This window comes from Typopeltis vanoorti, chromosome 12 (assembly GCF_054136105.1).
Source record: "Typopeltis vanoorti isolate ZY-2024b chromosome 12, IOZ_Tvanoo_1.0, whole genome shotgun sequence".
NCBI lineage: Eukaryota > Metazoa > Arthropoda > Arachnida > Uropygi > Thelyphonidae > Typopeltis > Typopeltis vanoorti.
The window spans coordinates 103,089,139-103,112,186 of record NC_143560.1 but is presented as its reverse complement, the minus strand read 5'-3'; the positions used below and the strand labels follow the sequence as shown (position 1 = coordinate 103,112,186).

At 35.2% G+C, this 23,048-nt stretch overlaps 1 protein-coding gene across 1 annotated transcript in view; it reads right to left on the bottom strand.

The window, feature by feature from the left end:
* Positions 1 to 21,523, bottom strand: part of l(2)34Fd (nucleolar protein 10 lethal (2) 34Fd) — a 238,401-nt gene extending 216,878 nt beyond the window's left edge. The window contains exon 1 of the mRNA XM_090401368.1: positions 21,337 to 21,523. Coding sequence (XP_090257494.1) covers positions 21,337 to 21,402 — 66 coding nt within the window. The 5' untranslated portion in view covers positions 21,403 to 21,523. The remainder of the gene's footprint in view (positions 1 to 21,336) is intronic.
* Positions 21,524 to 23,048: the final 1,525 nt, after the last annotated feature.

Sequence of the window (23,048 nt, the reverse complement as noted above, 5' to 3'; positions counted from 1 at the left end):
TCTTTGGAAACTTTGAATCCAGGAGCTCATCTTTCATTTTTCGAATATAGATACGTTTTTGCACATTTTTCCAATATAACCCAGATTCATCCGCATTGAACACCTGGTCTGCACTATAAATGTTTATAAACTTTGAGAGTTTTTTCTTTAATAAGATTTCCATCCATAGGAATTTTCTTTTGAGGTGCAATCTTCTATCGAAATCATTAGAGATTTCTCCATTAGAATAGCGTGTACACGAGCAACGCGCTTTGCACTTATCACTGACCCAGCAATAAACACTTTCTTGGATTTTATGTTCATTTTGTTTGATTGTTCGAATTGTTGATTCATTTAAATTCAAAGTCCCTGCAAAAACTCCTGGTTTTTCTCCATTTTTCAACCGATCTAAGATTCTGAATATTTTTCTTCGAGAGAAATTAATTTTGTTTTCAATGTTGGTTTTTCCCTTTTGTTGCAGTTTGTGGCCATTACTATAAAAATAATTTTTTATAGTAATGCAATACGTAATACAATATGTAATGCTTGCAAAAAAGCAAGCATTACATATTGTATGTAACTCGTCGTTGTCCAGTAGCATCCTCTAGCAAGAGGGGGTTGCAGCAGATGAGCAGCTCTTTTCCATTTCTCTCTGTCTGTCGCTTCCATCTTTCTTAAACCAGTCAATTCAACGATGTCATTAAACCACTCTCTAGTTGGTCTTCCACGTCTTCTCTTCCTCTCAACTTTCCCTTGTAATATAGTTCTTGTCAGGTGTCCCGAAGAACCTCTCAGAAGATGTCCTGCAAATCTGGTCTTTCTTTGCATAATATTCTTTAGCAGTGTTCTTTCCATCCCAACTCGTCTTAAAACTTCTTGATTTGATATTCTTTCTGTATTGCTAATCTTTTCCATCTTTCTATAACATCACATTTCCAATGCATTAATTCTTTCCATATCTCTCTTTCTGAGTGTCCATGACTCACTTCCATAACTTGCAATACTCCAAACTGTTGTTTTAACTGTAACAATTTTAGAACGATAATTCTTATAACTCACACAGCAAAAATTCTGGAGCAAATAATTTTAGAGGGAATTAGGAATAAAATAGAAAAAGAAATGAATGAGGAAGAGTTTGGATTCAGAACCAACAGAGGAACTAGAGAGGTTATAACTTGTCTAAGAATTATTGGGGAGAAAACACTAAACCATGGTGGAAAGTTGTTTTGGGGATTTCTAGATTTTGAAACGGCATTTGATACAGTGAAACATTAAAGCCTTTTTTGACATTTTAGAAAATACTGATATTGACTCTTATGACTTGGAAATTTTAAAGAGATTATACTGGTCACAAATAGCATCAGTATGTGTAAATGGAGAGGAAACAGGAGAATTCCCAGCGGAGAGAGGAATCAGACAAGGATGTAAGTCATCACCATTATTGTTTAACTTTTATAGTGAACAAATGTTTAGAGAGGCACTTGAGGATGTAGAAGAAGGAATAAAAATAAACGAAAGAATCATTAATAACTTAAGATATGAGGATGATGTAGTGGTGATGGCAGAAAGTGAAAATGGGTTACAACAAATTATTCAAAGAATTGAAAACTCTTGTAAAGAGTATGGACTAAGAATTAACACAAAAAAGACCAAGATAATGATAATGGGTAGAAAAATAGGAGATAATGTAAAAATAAGATTTGGAGGAAAGATTTTAGAAGAAGTGGAACGATTTCAATATTTAGGTTGCTGGATCTCAGAAAAAGGAACTTCAGAGTTGGACATTAGAAATAGAATAGGCAAAGCTAAATTGGCATTCATGGAAATGAAGAGAATTTTAATAAACAAGAACACTAAAATAGGCATCAGAATTAGAATAGTTAAACATTAAAAATAGTTAGAATAGTATGTAACTCACCAGAAAATAAAAGTGCTCAGCTTGAGATGAACACGCTTATGATTTTTAATGCATGCACTTTCCTGGGAGAAACAAGGACAATTTTCAACAATAAACGTTTTATATGGTAAACAATTGAGGTACATGCATGCAAAAGGGTATTTCACCTAATATAAATTCGCTACTTATAATTACATGCGGGATACAGGCAGACACAAATTTAATGAAGATAAAATTTGATTTTTAAGTCACGCGGTGAAAAATATATGAAAAGATAAAGGGTTACTACAATTTGTAGACGTGTTTTTATTGGAACCGTGTTGTATAAGTACTGCGTTCGACAAGGGTTACTACAATTTTAGACCGCGTTATATCGAAACTGCGTTATACGAGGGTTTCCTGTACTGGGAGAAGGGAAAAAATCTTCTGTCACTGCTAATAGAAGAAACTGGCAGTATATGATATGGCTACTGGGAATGTGAATTTCTTCTGACATGGTTGATGGAACAGAAATTCCCTTTTGACTTCACATGATTCAAACCAAGGTTCAGTTTCTATCTAAGATGAGACGATCTTTATATGTGCTTTACAACTAAAATTAAATTAGCCAATATCTTATACAGGTGAAAATTTTTTCCACCTTAAGAAATTACAACAGACAAATCAGCCAGGTGTTATATTTGGCTCTCATAGCTTTAATTTATTCTTTATATTGTGTGTGTGTTCTTCTTCTTCTGTCTCTTATCTCACTTATATCTTTTATATCATTTATCTTTTTCGCCGTTATATCTATTAACACAATTTGGCCGATTCTTAGAATGATTACGTATATTAAATAAATTGACAAAGAATTGACTTCTGAATAGAGTCCGATCCTCAGCAATAATGGTCTGGAATTACCTCCTAATCGGGTTCTGGCAATATTTATCTGTTCAAGCTGCACCAGCCAGATCCCTAGGTTAGAAATTCCTTTTAACCAAGAAGTAGCCCTCAGAAAATATACAAAGTAAATCAATCTTTTAATTACTCCTTATATTAATTTTGTCTATCTCTCTTAAAACACTTTAGATTGCAGTTGTGGTCTCTATCATATATTTCTCTCCCACTCAGATTCAAATATTAGCAAGCGGTGCATTGGATTCAAATCAAGGCACAAAACAGGTTAAGATAATCAAGATACATTTATTAGATTCAAAAGATTACACATTTACAATAAAAACACTCAAAGGGAATAGAGTTATCCCAAGTTATATGGTTAGACATATCAACTGTAATTCACATATCACATCTAAGAATAGGCTCATTACACTACACAAAATTCTAGCTAGCATCGCTTAAATATCTTTACTATCTTACACATATTCTTAAAACATTCACATCAATAATTCTATATATCATTACTTATGGCAAGTTAACTACTACTCATTCAAAAAAATATTAAAGAAACAGCTATTTGGTTCTAAACACTGATATCTAAAATCTCGCTATAGTCCTTCATACAAGTTTAGAGTTATATAACCTAACATCACATTTCTTCCATGACACATTATTCCGTTCTTTGTTAACAAAGGAACTATAAAGGGTTTTACATTACCACATTCCTGTAACTTATTCCGTCTATCCTTTCTTTATAATTCCCCTCCGAATGTTTGATCTTGTCCTTGGTGATTATAACTCACGGCTAGGTTTGGCCTTTTTTGTTCTGTCCTTTCATCACATTCTCGAATGGAAACAGCATGGATTGAATCAATCCACGTGGGTGTATGTGGCGGCCAGTTTTTTCAGGCTTACTCGGAAAGGTACCTCATTTCTTTGTCTATTCCTCCCCCCCCCCCGACATCGCGAAACGACAGCAGAGAATAGCTGTCCCGCTATCGACTAGACCACAAACTGGAACTCTTCCCAACTCCACCGGAACTTTCCAGCAACTCCCGATGAAAAAAACCTAAAAAGCCCTGAACAGGGGGACAAACACGTTTTACACCTCTTATCTCTAGCACCCTCTTTCACTCAAAACTTTCTGCCCAACTCCTGATTCATTCCTATCTTCCTGGAATCTTCCGTATGATTGCCACGTCTTCCCAGAAAAAACATTGTGCGCGTGCCGTTCGCATGTAAGCAAATTGCCGCCAGCTACACAATCTATCTGAAGTTGTCGTTAATGGACTTTGATCCTTCTTTATTATGCTCTAACATATATCTTTATAGAGAAACTTCTTACATTATAATCTCTTTACAAAAAATTGACATCTTTTGCCTTTAATTAATATTACAAAGTTCATTTTAGTACAATTCTTTAAACAAAATTGGTATCTTCACTTATTTACAAGCATTTCTCCTTTTTGTTTTTTTCTTCTTGTAAAATTCTGAATGAGATATTTCTTAGTAAAAATATTTTCATTCAAAATTCAACACAGGGAACACATACGAATCTCAAAGCGAATACAGTACCAGTCATTTAATAGGAACATGCATGGCAGACATAATTAGGTATTTAACCCTCTCGTGCATAAGAGCCTCATATGAGGACACATATTTTCCCTCATAATAATTATTCATTCATAATTTAATGTTATTGCATGCATATAGTCCTCATTTGAGAAGACCAAAGTGTTCTTAGAAACCACACCAGATGACAGGAGTTTCAACAAAGTTACAGGAATACCAATCTCTCTGCAGTGCATGGTGGTATCAAGGAGGAAGTGAAAAGCTGCTGTTTTGTTGATTTAAATTTGGTGATTTTATCAGTTTTTTTGGAAAGGCTAGTATGGTTTTATATATTGTTATACCTTATAGATGAAGTGTGAATATTTAATTTGTTCGTGTTTATTACCATATACATAAAACAAACTTGAAAACAACCTGTCCTCACATGAGAACAATATGTTTGTAAGGTAATCAATGTAGCAAATTGAGGTTAGAAAGTTCTTGTACAATATTTTTTATAATTTTATTTATTTCATTTTTGCAAACATAATGAATAGTTATTTATTTATTCATATGGAGTTACCTCACTTTTCTCCCCCGTCCCTATTGGGGCGAGCTGAGCCCCCTCGTGGGGGGTTAAGTATTTATGGCTGTAGATCCATGTGTACACGGGGCTGGTTTGCCTGCTTATGGGATGAAAAACTCCAGATAAACTGAGGGAAAAAACCCTGCTGTCCACACCCCAGACTGGCTAACTTGGCTGTGGCCAAGGAAGATCCTTAAGCTCCTCATGTCGGCAATAGGAATCGAACTCAGGACACTCCTTCCCCAGGCATATGTTTGTGAAGCGCATATGCCGCTAGGCTAACAGCGCAGAATAATGAATAGTAAGTGTGTTAATTGGCATTACCATCTCTTTTACAGATGGATAACCAAAAACCAGGTCCATCAGGCATAAAAAAGGACTATTACCACAAGAGATTTACTGAAGAGGAGATTGAAAATCTGTTGGAGGAATCTGAAGATAGTTTGGAGCTGAGTGATTCTGATGATGATCCTACAGAGAGTGACAGTTCAAGTGAAGACAATAATGTTTAGTGTCTCTGTTGGTCAGACTCACAATGCTCAATGTCCAGCTAGTGTGCAAAATACAGCATATGCTGTATTTTGCACACTAGTCATATGACATGGGTGTTCAACTCATCGATCGCAGAACGATTTTTGGTCGATCTCTTGTGTATTCTTCCTTACTTACAAATTTAATTAAAACTGAAAACATAATAGCCGGCAAAGGTTGGTCGATTGGTAGAGCCTCTGCTACTAATGGCATAGTTAAGTAAGTTTGAGCGCAGTTAGTAGTTGGAAGGGGACAAATCGTTCGATGATGTTGGCACACTCTCCCTCGATGAGTCTTTAGACACCCTGGAGGTGTCAAATAATAATAATAATAATTTTTTTTACCATTATTTTGTATTATTTTTAATTCGCTTTAAGTGTATTGCTATTGTTTATTTATTTTTCGTTAAAATTGTCAAATCAGTAATTTTCTTATAAGTCCGGGTAAATGAATTAATTTGGATCAGTGGAAGTCAAACAGCGAGCCAAGTGAATACGATTATAAGCAAATTGTAAAAACTCGATTATAGCTTAAATATTAAATATTCCACAACACATTACATCGATTTTTTACTTAGGTTAAGTCCCATGTGAATATTGTAAAAAAATAAACTTTGTTTGTCTCGGTATAGTTTGTATTAGATGTTTTTGTAAATAACTCTTTTGAAGCTAACTGTATATACTGCTTTAATAAGAATATGTTAGAGTGTTAAAAACAAAGGCAATGTTTTTGTCGCCGAAGCTGTACATGGTGGCATTAGAAAGATTGTTATTGAAACTTGTATGTATGAGAAAGGCTTGCAGGCTCTAAGTGTAAACATCTCCGAAGTCAGTCAGAAAGAGTTCAAACAACTTTCCGATGGCCGGCAACTTACAATCAAAAGAAAGCAGACGAGAACCAAAGGTGTGCCGAACTTGAAACTTAAGATGAAAGACTCATACCGATTCTTTGGGGGTTGTCAAACTTCATGCGAGGTCTCAGAGGAGTCCTAATAAAAAGGGCCTGAAGCAAGCAGAAGGGATCCAGGTTCCAGAATTGCTGTCAGAGAGGAGGCCGCCCGGTCCAGAGTCGCCGTCAGAGAGGCTGCCCGGATCCACATTGCTTGAGAGAAGAGTTTCCCACTTCCAGAAAGGAGCTTCTCAGTTTGAGACGTCGCTAGAGAGAGACTACTTCTAGGCCGCAGACAAGGTTTCAAATTGCCGGAGAAAAGTTTCCAGGCCAGAGAGAGAGAGATCCAGTTAACAGTTGGTGGCAGTTCTTGCTGTTGAAACGGCAAAAAAAGAAGGCAGTCGTCCAGGCATTTTCGGCGAGCCCAAGCAGAGGAGAAAAGGCAAGGCAAATTTCCCGAAGCACCTTTGCTCGTAAGTTTTTCTTTTCGCCGATGGAGAGTAACCTTTTGCTGGAGCTGAATGAGCCCACTACGTTCTCGATGAGATGCAGCCGAGCCAAAATTTCCTGAAGAAGATCTGAGACTAAATAATTGCCATAGAACTTTTAGTGAAAGACCTTTGACTGTATGTGAGATACAGTGCCTTTGTATGTTCAAAACTTTTATATAATTCCTGTTACAGTTGATACAAGAAAGACTTTTAAGAAAAATGTTTAATAGTGTTAAGAAACGTCCATAAGAGAATCAATTAGCATGTTAGAGGTATCAAATGTGTAAAGATAACTTAACACACATTTAGGTAACCTTATGTGTTAAAGAAAGTATTTAATGCATTTTTAAAAATTATGGAGATAACTACCGTGTTTGAATAAAAACTTCAGTTTAATATAACTAAAATCTACATTCGACGTTTCGACCTTTATGTCAAGGTCATCTTCTGGAGCATACAACTATACACAGAAAACAAGCTACACTACAATCAAACTGGTTTGTTAAAAACATTGACCAACCGCTACAACAATTGTTGGCCTGACCTCTGGTGGGGAAAAAAAAAAAAAAAAAAAAAAAAAATTATACATCAACGCTAGAGTCCTATTATTAGTGTTATCTGTTGGTTGTAGAAATACATTGGGCACAACAAGTATCTATCTATATACACATATTAACATCATGTACATTCCAGCCAGTTGGTATGGAATGGTTTCTAATACTAGCTGAAGATTGGCTAGAGTCCTGACTTATGCTGGATCTTATATATTAGGTAGGCTGAATGTGTGCCATCCAGATCCTTGGAATTTTGGAACTATGCAATAGCACCTAAAAAGGTAAACAAATTGGATTTTATCTACCACATTGAAAGCGGCATCAGGTCCCTACCTAACAATATAGCAGATAAAATACGACTAGAAACTAGTAATGTCCTGAACACTAAGAAAACCGTACAGAACAATCTCACAAAAACAGAATTAGCAGCAATTAAGTCATTAAAAGCCAAACAAAACATAATAATAATGAAAGCGGATAAAGGCAATGCCACTGTTGTCCTTGACAGGTCAACATACATACTTTAAATGAATCAACTAGTAGCCGATAACAACACATATAAAATGGTAAATTATAACCCAACAAAAAGGATAAAGGATAAAACAGAGAAACTACTCAAGTCCGTCACTTCTTGGTCACCAGACATGGTTAAAAAACTCAAACCCCACTATGCCTCCCCCCCCCCCCAGAATATATGGGGTCCCAAAAATACACAAACAAAATGTGCCCCTTCAACCAATCGTGGAAGGAAGAGACAGTCTCAATTACCACTTAGCCAAGAAATTAGCAGCAACACTCAAGGAGTTGGTAGGTCATTCCCCCTCCTACATAAAAAAACACACAACACTTTATAAACAAAATTAAAAACATAACACTCGACAAAGATGACTTATTAGTCAGTTTCGACGTTTCTGCCCTTTTTACTAATGTCCCCATCAATGACACAATTCTCCTACTACAGAACAAATTTCTGCCCGACATTACGGCCCTCTTTGCCCACGTACTACAGTCCGGTTACTTCGTGTGACAAAACAAATTTTACCTACAAAAAGTACAGCCATGGGCTCACCACTATTCCCCCAATCGCTAACTTCTACATGGAAACCTTTGAGCAAAGGGCTCTTGATTCCGCCACGCTAAGACCGACAGTCTGGCTTAGATACATTGATGACATGTTCGCAATCTGGGTTGCACGGACGACAAACACTAAACACATTCCTTAGCCATCTGAACAAACAACACGAATGCATACAATTTACCATTGAAATCAAAAACCAAAATTCGCTCCCGTTCCTAGACACACTAGTCACACATCTTCCTTCAGGCAGTCTATCCTTCACGGTCTACCGAAAACCGACACACACTGGCCAATACATACATGCTAATTCATACCACCACCCATTACAAAAATGGAGTCATTAACACCCTGATTAAAAACAGAGCTACAACAATTTGGTCTAACCAGCAAGCCTTAAAACAAGAACTAAAAATCATCAGCAACACATTCATAAATAATGGCTATAACAAAAATACTATTAATAAAATACTCCATAAAACAACCACAAAAACGAATCTAGATTACAGTAAAACCATAGCCATTCCATACATTAAAGGGTTATCAGAAAAAATCAACAGAATCCTACAACATTATAACCTCAATGCCACCTTTAAACCACCCACTAAACTTAAAACCATATTCAACTCCTCTCCTCCCATTAGCACATCCTGGAGTCTATTGCATCCGCTGCACCTGTAACTTACTGTACATTGGTGAAACAGGACGGACAATCCCTATATGCAAGAAAGAACACATTAGACACATTAAATATAACCATTATGGTGAAGCAAGCCTCTCAGACCACGCACTCAACACCTTACACCAAATCAACTGGAAAAGCACCTGCTCTTTACACCGCACAAAAACTTGGTACGAAAGGAAATTTAAGGAAGCCTGCGAAATCCTGATAAACCACCCAAATATCAACAACAAAGATGGCATGAAAATTCCAAGCATCTGGATGGCACACATTCAGCCTACCTAATATATAAGATCCAGCATAAGTCAGGACTCTAGCCAATCTTCAGCTAGTATTAGAAACCATTCCATACCAACTGGCTGGAATGTACATGATGTTAATATATGAATATAGATAGAAACTTGTTGTTGTGCCCAATATATTTCTACAACCAACAGATAACACTAATAATAGGACTCTAGCGTTGATGTATAATTTTTTTTCTTTTTTTTTTTTTTTCCCACCAGAGGTCAGGCCAACAATTGTTGTAGCGGTTGGTCAGTGTCTTTAACAAACTAGTTTGATTGTAGTGTAGCTTGTTTTCTGTGTATAGTTGTATGCTCCAGAAGATGACCTTGACATAAAGGTCGAAACGTCGAATGTAGATTTTAGTTATATTAAACTAAAGTTTTTATTCAAACACGGTAGTTGTCTCCATAATTTTCAAAAATGCATTCGGATCACCGTGTAAGCTTAAAAGAAAGTATTTAATGTTGAAGAAAGAAGGTTCTAATTTTTGCTACAGAGTTTTTATAGATGGATAGAGAAAGCAATCTCCCTAACGTTAAAATTGTGTATATTTCATAGCAATGTAAATAATTGTCATTTGACTTTCTTGTTAAAAGAGTGCTGCCTGTTTGTTTATTTACAACTGCACTGTTTCTAAAATAAATCGGACTTGTTGAGTAGGAATCTAAGTGAGTTGGCCAAAGCATGAAATTAAGAAAAAGAATAGACCATGATTGTTTGTGAAAGTTTTAACATAGGAATTTGTGTTAGAGAAAGAGAGAGAGAAATCTACCAGCCGTATATTTGAGTTCTTTTTGCTAATCAAAGATATTAGTGGCACGGTCTCATTTTAAATAAATTTTCTAATATCTTAGGCATAAGACTTGTAATGTGAAAAATAGATAAACATAGCATGTAATAAGATAAACAAGAGAGATTCTGAGAGAGAGAAAGCGCACACAGCAAATTAGAATAACGGAGAATAAAGTATAGAGTAAAAGACATCACAAGTAATTAATAGGAATTACAAGTATACAAAGTTAAATAATAATAAAAGTTTACAATGTCACAGTAATGACTGGACAGCAAAAGTAGACGTATAACAAAAGCACACCGTATGCGTTTCATTTATTTTGAGGATAATCATGAGTGTATCAAAGAAATCGAAGACATATCATTTTCACAAGGTGAGAAATGGATTTTTTCTTTACAATGGTAAATGGGAAGTGTTGTTGTTTAATTCATAATTCATCTCTAGCAATTCCAAAAAAAGGTAATATTGAGAGATATTTTTGATCGCTACATGCAAAATATGATGAAGATTTTCCCAAAAATTCCAAAATACGTAAATCAAAAATTATAAATTTAAAGGCAGGACTTTCTGGACAATAAAATATGATTTCGGAAGTAATAAATAAATCGATATTGGTCACTATTGCATCTTTGAAAGTGTGTCATTTATTAGCAAAAGCAAAAAAAACCTTTTACTGATGGAGAGTTAATAAAAGAATCGTTTCTTGCCGCAGCAGAATTATTTTCTGATTTTAAAAATAAAAATGAAATCATTTTGAATATTGAAGATTTACAACTTTCCAGAACAACGGTTATGAGAAGAGTTGAAATTTTAAGTGCCGATCTGAATACTCAGTTAATGTTAGACATTCACCAGTGTGTTGCGTTTTCATTACAATTTGATGAATCAAACAACTTCATCTGATATTGATCAGTTAATGGTATTTATTCGCATGGTATTTCAAGATTATTCAAGTAAAGAAGAACTTTTGAAAATTATACCATTATTGGGAAGGGCTAGGGGAGAAGACATTTTTTTCGGCATTTGATGAATTTGTGAAACAACACAAACTTCCACTTTTTAAGCTTGTGTCTATTACTACTGATGGTGCTCCTGCAATGATAGGTAATAAGTCAGGCTTCATTTTATTATGTAAAAACGATGCCAAATATCCAGATTTTTCAAATATCCACTGTATTATTCACCAACAAGTACTGTGTAGTAAAAGATTAAACACAAAAGATGTTTTGGATATTACATTTAAAATTGTAAATTCTGTTCGAGGAAAAGCCCTGCAATGGCAGTTATTTAAATTATAGGCAGATGATGATGATGATAGGGAACTTCTATTGTACAATAATGTTCGCTGGGTCAGCAGAGAAGTCAATTTTTAGAAAGATTTCTTGTATTAATTAACGATATAAAAATTTTTTTGATGAAAAAGGAGATATTTATCTACAATTGAGTGATAAAAGAGGGTTGTTACACTTATCATTTTTAGTAATTTCTGTACGAAATTAAGCAATTGAAATTTAGACTTACAAGGTAGAGATAAAAATTTAATTGACGTGTTAAGTTCAATAAAAAACTTTCCAACAATACTAACTTTTATTAAAGAAAAATATAAATGACTGCAAATTTAGACATCTCCCATATTTATTAAAATTTTTTTGAACAAAATCAAAAATACTTCGCTATGATTTAAAAGAATATATTCGTGAAATAGAATTAGTTGAGGAAGAAATAAATTCAAGATTTAAAGATTTTAGTAAAACTGAAATGATTGCATCTTTTATCAATAATCCATTTCAAGAAAACTTGAACATCACAGAAATTCAAATAAAATTAGTGGGCTAAGATGAAAAGCCAAATGGCTATTTTTTTTTTTTTTCTGGCGAGGTTGATATAAGTTAAGGGGATAAAAATCCCTTATTGTTTTTCAGAAAATCCCTTATTGTTATATCAACCTTGCCAGAAAGAAAAAAAAAAAAAAAAAAAAAAAAAAAAAAAAAAAAAAAAATAGCCGTTTGGCTTTTCATCTTAGTTATACTATGTTATAATATAATATAGTGACACACCTTTCGGGCAATCGTATAGCAAAAGTATGTAAGTTTTCTTCACTTAAACTCTGATATTCTAGGTCTAGCTACTCACTGATGAGACCTCAAAAAAGGTTGAAACCGGTCTGGGTAGTGACCTCTCCTCATAATGTAAAACAGTACTACATCTCTTAAGAGCTGTGTGTTTTACATTATGAGAAAATATCAAGAACAGTGAGGGAGCTTGCTCCACCTTTGCAACGAGTTGCCGTGGTGTGGCACTACCAAGTGATCACTTACGCTTGGATACGCTGACAGTTCGTCGGCATGAAACGTTACAGATCGTAGTTTTCGATCTTAGTTTCGCTTACTGGCTGAAAAACAATAAGGGATTTTTATCCCCTTAACTTATAAAATTAGTGGGCTGTTTGATATAAACCAAGCTGAAGTAGAACTTGAGATAATAAACATTCAGAATAGTTTACATTTAAAATCAATAAACAATGAAGTCATTTGGAAGTATGCACATGAAAAATTACCAATATTAACTGATATTGCACGAAAAATGGTGTCGTGTTTCGGATCGACATACTTGTCAAAATCCGCTTTTTCAAATATGAACGTCATAAAATATCAATTAAGAAACCAAATTACAAATGATCATTTGGATGATTGTCTGCGATTGGCCACTTCTTCATATCAACTTGACTATGAAAATATTGCAAGGTCCAAACAATGCCAAATTTCATATTAACTTTTTTTTTTTTTTAATCAACCAGCATTTCCTGTTACTTGTGAGTTTGTAATCAATCTGTTGTTTTTTCTAACTTTGGTTTTCCAAAACAGAGAAATAAATATTTTATTCCAATATATATATATATATATATATATATATACAGGGTGTTCGGGATAAATTTGACATATTTATAATTAATTATATTTTTCCGTAAGTTACATGTATTAACACACACTTCTCTTCATTTAAAAGTTTGGACCCTTCTTCATTCATATACAAGATGTCAGAAAGGATGGATAGCTGGAACCCACCTGAATCATGGAAGAGAATAACTTGTATCATGATGATTCGTGCCCGCCATCAAAATAAGGATATTACGACTGCTGCCCAATGCTCCCTGAATACAGTAAAAACAATCAGGCATGAACTAGAGACTTGCAATGGTGACTACGAAGATGTAGCAAGAAGAAAGATCCCTAGCAGACGATCTGATTGCGTTCGTACAGCAGAATTCCTCGCAAATCTGCAGGAACAGGTGTTGAAGAACCCTGGCATTGGAATTCGGGCTTTGTTCGTGGAGTTGCTAACTGTAGTCAAGCCCTGGATAACAAGGCTAGCCAATGGTAGGCCGTATGTATGGCAGCAGGATTCGGCCCCTTGCCACACCTCTGGGAAAAGTCAAAAATGGTTGTCTGAAAATTTCTACGACTTCACCAGTCCAAATGTTTGGCCTCCAAACTCCCCAACCTTAACCCCATGGATTATTTTGTATGGGGCGCAGTTGAAAAAGACACCAATCGCACTTCCAGTAATACAAAAGCCCAGTTAATGGATAAAATTAAAACAGTTTTTGCGGCCCTTCCCAGGGAGACTGTAGCATCAGCTTGTTCGAGGTTCCGAAGCAGAATTGAAGCTGTGATCGATGCTAATGGTGGTTATTTTGAGTAAATCTTGTTGATAGTATTGTAATTAACTCTGCCTGTAATGTTTTTTTGTCAATTCATTAAATTTAATAGATACAAAGAAGATTTTCTTTTTCCTTACGAAACTGTCAAATTTATCCCGAACACCCTGTATATATATATATATATTTTTTTTTTTTTTTGTTGTTGTATTAAAATAATTAAAAGTGATAAATAAATTTTTAAATACACAAATAAAAGTTTTAGTTGTGTATTTTTTTTTAGTTGTTTATTTGTGCATAATCAGATATCAGGTTGGGGGGACGTGATCTATATAAGGGAGTGGATCGACGAATAACTTATATATAAGAGAGTAGATTGCCAAATAACTTTTTATAGAAAAGTAGCTCGTGTAGTAAAAAAGGTTGAACACCACTGTCATATGACTTGGTCGTCATATGCTATTGCAGAGACAACCAGTGTGGTTTAGTGAATAAGATAATCCCTCTGCTGGTACTGAACCACAGTTTAGAGGAAAACACCAAGTAAATATTCATGGAGAGAGCCCTGTAGATTATTTTTCAGAGCTATTTCCAGATGAATTGATGGATGAAATTGTGAAACACACTAATCTGCATGCATGCCATAAAGGCAAAGATAATTTAGCACTTACTGTGACTGAACTCAAAATTTACCTTGGAATTATACTTGTCATGACATACATAAAATACCCATGTGTAAGGCAGTATTGGTCTTCTGAACATGGATGTTATAGCTGATGCTATGTCAGTGAACAGATGGGAGGACATAAGGCGATATTTGCATTTTGTTGATTCAGACACAATACTTACTAACAATAAAGACAAAGCAAACATATAAGACCAGTGCTGCAAAAGTTTCATGAAACATTCCATGCTGCTGTCAACCCAAAAGAATTTTAGAGCATAGATGAGATGATGATTCCATTCAAGGGTTCACAACTCAAACAATACTTACTTACCTAAGAAACCAAAAAAATGGGGTTTCAAAATGTGGGCTATGTATATTGTTTCGACCTTTATGTAGGTGCAGATCCTGGAAGACAAAATTCAGACTCATTCAGTGCAAGTGAAAATGTAGTATTTAGGCCTTGTCATGATCTTGCTGGTAAGAATGTCAAGGTATATGCAGACAACTTCGCCATGAGCATCCCCCTAATTAAGAAACTAAAGGAAGATAATATTTATTACATGGATTCATGCAGAAGAATTGACTTCAAGGTGCTGACAAGAAACTGAAAAATGAAAAGAATTTTCAGAAGATGGAACGAGGAAACATGTCAGTTACCACGTCCTTTGATTGTATTACTGTCACTAGATGGGCTGATAACTCAATAGTACATGTGGTATCCAGCTATTTAGGAAAGGAGTCTGTTAATGTATGTCAGAGGTTCAGCCGGAAAGGAAAAAAAGTATGTTGAAATTCCACTACCTCGCAGCTGGTTATAACAAACATATGAATGGAGTGGACTTTATGGACTCTCTTGTGGCTTTGTATCGAAATGATACCAGGAACAAACGATGGTATATGGGAATTTTTTACCATATGTTGAGTGTACTTGTTTGTAATGCATGGATCATTTGGAAATGGGAAGAAAAAGAAAAATTAGATTTGTTGGAATTCAAATGAAGAGTGGTAACTGCTTTGATATATCAAGGTTTAGCTCAGCTAGGTACAAAGAAACGAGGATGCCCTTCAAGTCAGACACCACCTGCACTAAAGAAACACAAAACTCACTCTGTGCCACATGAGAAACATTTTGACAGCAGTGGACACTTCCCAAAGATGACAACAGGTGCTAATGCCAATCGTTGCAGAGATGTACACTGCAAGAGTAAAACAAGATACATCTGTGGTAGATGTGAGGTTCCGATCTGTCCAGAATGTTTTCAGTCTTTCCATAAAAAATGAGGCAAAGAGAATAAGACTTCTAGATTTACATAGCTCTACTGTAAATTCTAATTGTTCTACTTTTTTGTATGTACTAAGTAATCCAAATTTTGATCATTCATGCAGTGTTTCAGCAAAATATAAATTGTTTATAATCTATTTTGTCATACTTGTAATGTCTTTCAATGAAAATAAATTCTTTAGTCTAAGTCATTTCCATAGAAATATGTCTGTAGTCTGTTGGCATTAGTGCATGATGTCCTCAGATGAGAGCATCATTTTTTACATGTACAGGACATAAATTTAGCAAAATTAATGAATTTGTGGTAATACTGTAAGATTAAATGGTACTGTATCATGCCATTATAATTTTTTATAAATGAATATAAAAATTCATGCATGAGAGGGTTAAAATAACAATCTCACACAAGTAAATGAAACTATGATTTATTGAATTCTATTATATTTAATAAATTATATTAAATTCTCTTTAATTTATTAAATTTAATCATCCATTTCTTGAATCGTGTGAAGCTCTACACTACTATCAATCTTAATCAAACAGACTAAATACCTATCACTAATATTTTTGGAAATAATTGCTAGTAATTGTTTATAATTATTAATTACATAACTATAGCTGTTTTTCTGGAACTTGAATAGTTTTCTCCTACTTATACAGCTAAGACAGATACACATGGAAGTATGCACATACTGTATGACTCACCTATGTGTTTATAATTTAAATATTATAGCCAATTCTTCTGCTTTCACCCTGAATGATGCTCATGATACATTGAGCAAAATATATGGGTGTACTTAATAAATTGCGCTTTCCTTTACATGTGTGAAACTGTTGTTTTAAATAATTGTATTAGAATACAGTACCATGCTAAACATCTTTTTGGTTTGAATTACATGAAGATTAAATTCACAAATTACTATACATGGGTGTGTGTGTGTATATATATGGGGTGGCCCATAAGTCAAGAAAGGATTTGAAATGTGAATAACTTTTTTGATTTTTTTTTCTCTTTTTTTTTTCAGGTATTCTAAGGAACATTTGGAAAATTAATCATGGAAAGTTCACAACCTAACAACAAACCAAAATTGTGCAGTTTTATTTTGAAAATCAGCATTAGATTATTCTAATACAAAGTGCATATTGTTGCCATTTTAATACCAGAAATGATCCCTTGGAAACAACGATTCATTACTTTTCAGTAAGTAGGTTCTGTAAGCAACTTGCCACGATCTGGGAGATTCCGTTCAGCCAGGAGAGAGGAAACATTCAACATGTGCAGGAGAGTATTGAAGAAGAACCAAGAAAGTCGACCTGAAGATGTTTTGGCCAGCTGGATGTGTCTCGGATGTCACTGCAGTGCATTTTAAAACTATTTATATCTTTTCCCATACAAGATCTAACTGGCACAAGAATTAAAATCAATGGCAAGATGTAAATTTTGTGGTCCACTTTCATCAATCGGGCTAGAGAAAAAAATGACTTTATTCACCATCTGATTATATCCAATGAGGCTCACTTTCATCTCAATGGTTTCAGAACAAAGCAATTTGGAGTTTGAAGAATCCAAGGGTTCTTCATAAGCATGAATTGCACTCCTCTCAAGCACACAGTCTGGTGCAGTGTAACATCATAGGGAATTACTATTATTATTATTACATAATAATAATATAATGTACAGCTGTCTCCATCACTCAATCCACCAACTACAATGAACTACAATTACACCAACGGCATCTACCGGCCACCAGTACCACTAGCATTTTCACAGACAATCAAACATTCATGCCCACAGTGAGATTCAAACCTGCAGCCTTTTGGCTGCAGAGCAGATACGCTAACCACTCAGCCAACCAGGCCAGCATATTGGACCTTATTTCTTTTAAGATAAAGGTAATGCAGTAGCGATCACTGGAGAGCGATATCAGGCCATAATGAGGACAGACCCAAGATGGAGTAACTGCCCACACTGAAAGAACCACAATAGAACTCCTGAGGCACATTTAACGAATAATTTCACGAAGATCTGCAATTAAGTGGCCATCACATTCTCCAGATCTGACAGCTCCTAACCTCTTCCTAGGGGTTTATCTGAAGGAAAAGGTGTATGTGAACAAGCCTCAGACAATCCAACAGTTGTAGGAGAGCATTTGTGCAGAAATTAGGGTGCTAACACCAGAAATATTAACAGCAGTCATAAAACATGCAGTAGAAGGGCTTGTCTTTGTGAAGCTGAAAATGGAAGGTATTTACATGATGTGATTTTTCGTAACTAATTAAAATAAAAATCTCCAGGTTCCGTATTTCATTATAACAAAAAAAGGATAAAAATAATTAATAAATAAAAAAGTTGTTAAATGTTTAAACCCCTTTGTGATTTATGTGCCACCCTGTACGTAGTAATCATCCTCAGATTATTTAATTTGTCTGGCTTCTTTTCAAATATTTTTATAATATAAAGGAAAGATTGCCTGCAAAATTTTTTCTAAGTCCAGTAAGCAAAATTCAATCTTGCCTGCTACAAATGTTACTAGATAAGTCTCAGTAAATATATAAATAAAAATAATACATAAATAAACAAAACATGTGGAAATTGGCTGCAATTAAAAAAATGCCACTTTGCCAGTATTCTTTTTTTATTATCAGGGATACTGCTGTAGTAATGGCTATGGCATTGTTTCAATTACAGATGAAACAACAGCATCAGGTCAAGCAGCCACTTCTAAACTGCATCCAAAATTCCTGCCTTCTCACACTCAACATTTTGAGATTTTTTTTTTTTTTTTCATACAATACCACTCATTTTTTAGATGAAGCTAGCAAAACAGTCAAAGAATAACTCCCCAAAATCAGCTGAACAATGCAACAAAAAAAAAGAATAAAAATAATTAATAAATAAAAAATTTTGGTAAATTTGGTAAATTAAATCCCTTCCTGATTTATGTGCCACCCTGTATATAGTAATCATATACAGGGTGCTTTCCTTTTATAATTCCAGTGATCAAGCAGGTAGGGAATGTAAATGTATTTGACATTATAAATGCCTTAACACAGTCCATCTGCAACCAGAATATCTGACAATCCTCACTATCCCGCCAACACCCTAGCACTCTCCTTCCAAATACAATGTACATGTCATTCATAACTGTACATTTCATGGCATAAACAAGACCGAGAGTGAGGAAAAAATACATTTATTAAAATGTTTTTTTTTTTTTTTTTTTTTTTTTTTTTTGCTTACCAATATTTTGCTGGTTTTCTACCTAGCATCTTTGTGGAAAGCAATTCAAATTGTAACTGAAACAGAACTAAGTCAATGTGATGTCTTTGATAATCATAAAGAAGTCAGGCAATCAGGTCTCAGAATGACAGTTTCCCAGATCTTCAGCAAATTAATGCAACCACATACTGCTTGAGGTTGCTAAAGTGCTTCATAGTTGATGCTGATCTAAAAAAAATAGTCTCTCAAACCAACAATGATTTTTATGTTATATTCCATGTGAAGAATTAACCTGCATGGTCTGCCAATCCCAACTTGCCACAGAGATCATCGTAGATACAATTTTTGTGTTCTTCAAGGAAGATATTAACTGATTTACCAGTCTGTCCAAAGTAGGCTAAACTGCAAGCGCAAGGAACCTAGATTTCATTATACAATGTAGGATGTCCAAGAGGATGAAGTAGATGATCTTAAAGAGAACAGATGAAGGCAGCTAGCTGAATGAAAGGTTTCAAAGTGGCTGAAGATCGTATTTGCAGATAACTTTCACTATCCGTGTGTTAAGGCTTAAGTGTGCCGGGAGGATATCGTATTGGAAATTTAATGGAGTATTAACAGCACTAGGAAAGGTTCAAAAACTAATTTTAATGCTTCCAATATTTCATTTCAGTCACTGAGACATCTTCAGGGAGTATACATAACACTTGTAACACACACACAAAAACAACACAATACTAAATGAAACACGTGGGTGACTCTCAAGTTCTAGGTGGTGCACCTGCTATGGGTGTTTATAGGCAGGCAAGGATGTAAACTGAAACATCTTATAATTATTGTTTCCCAAATTTTGGGAAGTTTTATGCATCCCTATTTGTTAAGATTAGACTGAGTCAACCTAATCAGATACTTTCATAGATAGACAGTGCTCTGCCAAATTGTCCACTATTATTTCTTCATTCTAGTCCAAACTGATTTTAAAACAAGAGCCCCTGCTAACCAACACCCTTTTACAGTCCATTTTGAAACTCACCAAACCAACTAATTCACCAAACAACCTCCTTCATTGCATCTACTTCAGAGACCTTTGGAACAGTCTTTCCTGCTATGCCTTCCCCAAAAGATTACAACCCTCAGCTGTTGAAGCCCAAAATGTGAATGAAATGCTCTTTTTTTTTCTATTCCGTCAATAAATGGCACTAATGTGCTATAGATCACGTGGCCATTTGCGTGTATGGATCATATATATATATATATATATATATATATATATATATATTCACATACATAAACAACAACAACAAAAGAATTTCTTCTGTACATATTACAGTTTCATTGCAGATGAAACCTTTTTCTGATGACAGCATGTCATCAGAAAGTACAATAACAGCACAATCAGAAAGTAAAGCTTGTATCCAAGGCTGTATAAGATATACTGAAATCAGCAATTTCAAATGGGAAGACATGTTCAAAGTTGCTATCTATATGGTAAATATGATGATTTCGAGTGCACTGTTTCTGATATGCTACTGCCATTGTTATATGCAACTTTTTGATTTTCCCCTTATAAACAATTAATGGTACTTATTTGACAGCTATTCTTATGATCACCTAATAAACACCATTTGTTACTTAATAGCTAACGCTGAATTTTATGTGGAGATTCATGGTTATTTATGCCTTATTTTTTACCAAATGCCAGAATAGATGGCATTTGGTAAAAATGCTTGCAGCTCACTGCTAAAATAGCTGGCATTCATACTTCTGCCTTATCCTATTTTAATGAGTTCAGAGATAAATGATAGCAGTAGGTTTGCATTTTTCACAGTTAAATCATCCAGAGCTTTATGCTTTCTTCTTATTTTCTTCCCTAAGATAAAAAGATGAAATGGTATGCTTGCACATTCCATTGCTAGTAGAATCAGGTGTACCACTCCCAATTCCCCTGTTTATTTAAATAATAATTGTAATAGCAGGTGATGTGCTTTTATCAAATTGATAAAATAACTAGGGCTAGGTTCATACTTGTTTACATCCCTTTTCAGGTTTTTGCGATAAACAAAATCCCATAATGGATTTGCTTAGTTTTATAATTATATACCAGAAAATACAAAAATATGAAATTTATACTTCGTAGTAAATGTACATAATTTTTCGTCTCACGCACAGCTTGATGAGTGCAAGTCTCGGGAAATGTTTTATGCTTAGGTTTATTCTGCATATCTCCATTTTTTTTTTGTTCAATTTATAACTAATTCTTTACTCTACAGTACATATCGAAACTAATCATTTTTATTACTGATCCATTCTGAAGTACTCACCTCTGGAAGCGATTTTCCAACACTTAAATTATAAATTTTAACATTATTTGGGTTTGAAACTTGCATATTGAAAATTTCAGACTTCCTGCTTTTAAATAAAAATCACGTTAATTGGAAAATTTACAATACACTTAATTTAAAAATTAAAATCTTACAAACATAACCCAAAACCAACGTCTCAACACATGCACATGTTGTTTTCTCTCGACGCCCCCTGACGAGACAAATTAATTTTAAAACTTCCAAATAACTATCAAAGAACTTACAAATAACAGTAAATATCTGCAACATTTATTAAAATGCACAAATAAAAGACTAATATACAGAACTGAGTTAGTGGACATGTTTTTTAAGTAGTGCAAACTCTTTCTGGCGAAAATATCAAAACTTCTGAAACGAAGTTTCTGTTATATATATATATATATATATATACGTTAAAGATACCAAGCTATTTTAAACCTGGTTTTACTCCATTTCCCAAGTAAGCAAACTGACAAGCATGTCAAGTTTGCACCTGCACATATTGGAAGTCTAGCTGACCCTCAAAGTAGTGAAAGCAAGGCAACTCATGGTAAAATTAGAATAAGCTCTGATCGCTATTCTTAATATTTACCCTTAATGCACAGCCCATCTCCTTCAGGAGATGCATGATGCTATGTATTAAAGGCAAGGGGTCACAACCCAGACCGGTTTCGACCTTATGAATTAGTAAAGCCATCTCTAAAAATTCGGACGATCCCTAGGCCACTCAATAAAGTGGGCGAAAGACCGTCCATCTCAGCGTTGACTCCACTCAATAATGGTCTTCCACCCACCACCATCACCGAACAGAACCGCTCATATTCCGAAGAAAGGCATTCACTGACAAATCCCCTCACCGGGCCGTGCCAGAAAACACTTTCCCTGGAGACTCAAATTGCTCCCTTAAGGCAAAAACCTTAAGAGAGCAAACTCACATTGGCAAAACGAGTCTCAGTTAAACTTCATTGGCTACAGCACTACCCAGACAGGTTTCGACCTTATGAATAAGTAAAGCCGTCTCTAAAAATTCGGACCATCCCTAGGCTACTCAATTGTGGACGAAAGACCGTCCATCTCAGCGTTGGCTCCACTCAGTGATGGCCTTCCACCCACCACCACCACCGAGCAGAACCTACTTTGAAGAAAAGCATTCACCAACAAAACCCCTCACTGGGCTGTGCTGGAAAACACTTTCCCCCAGAGACTCAAATTGCTCCCTTAAGGCAAAAACCTTAAGAGAGCAAACTCATATTGGCAAAACGAGTCTCAGTTAAACTTCATTGGCTACAGCACTACCCAGACAGGTTTCGACCTTATGAATAAGTAAAGCCGTCTCTAAAAATTCGGACGATCCCTAGGCCACTCAATTGTGGGTGAAAGACCATCCATCTCAGCGTTGGCTCCACTCAGTGATGGCCTTCCACCCACCACCACCACCACCACCGAGCAGAACCGCACATATTCCGAAGAAAAGCATTCACTGACAAAGCCCCTCACCGGGCAGTGCCGGAAAACACTCTCCCTGGACACTCAAATTGCTCCCTTAAGGCAAAAACCTTAAGAGAGCGAACTCATAATAGCCCCCACCCGTTGCGACCCTTATTGAGGTGTATTTTAGTAAAGACCTCTCTAAAAATTCGAACGATCCCTAGACCACTCCATAGTGGCCAAAAGACCGTCCAACTCAGCGT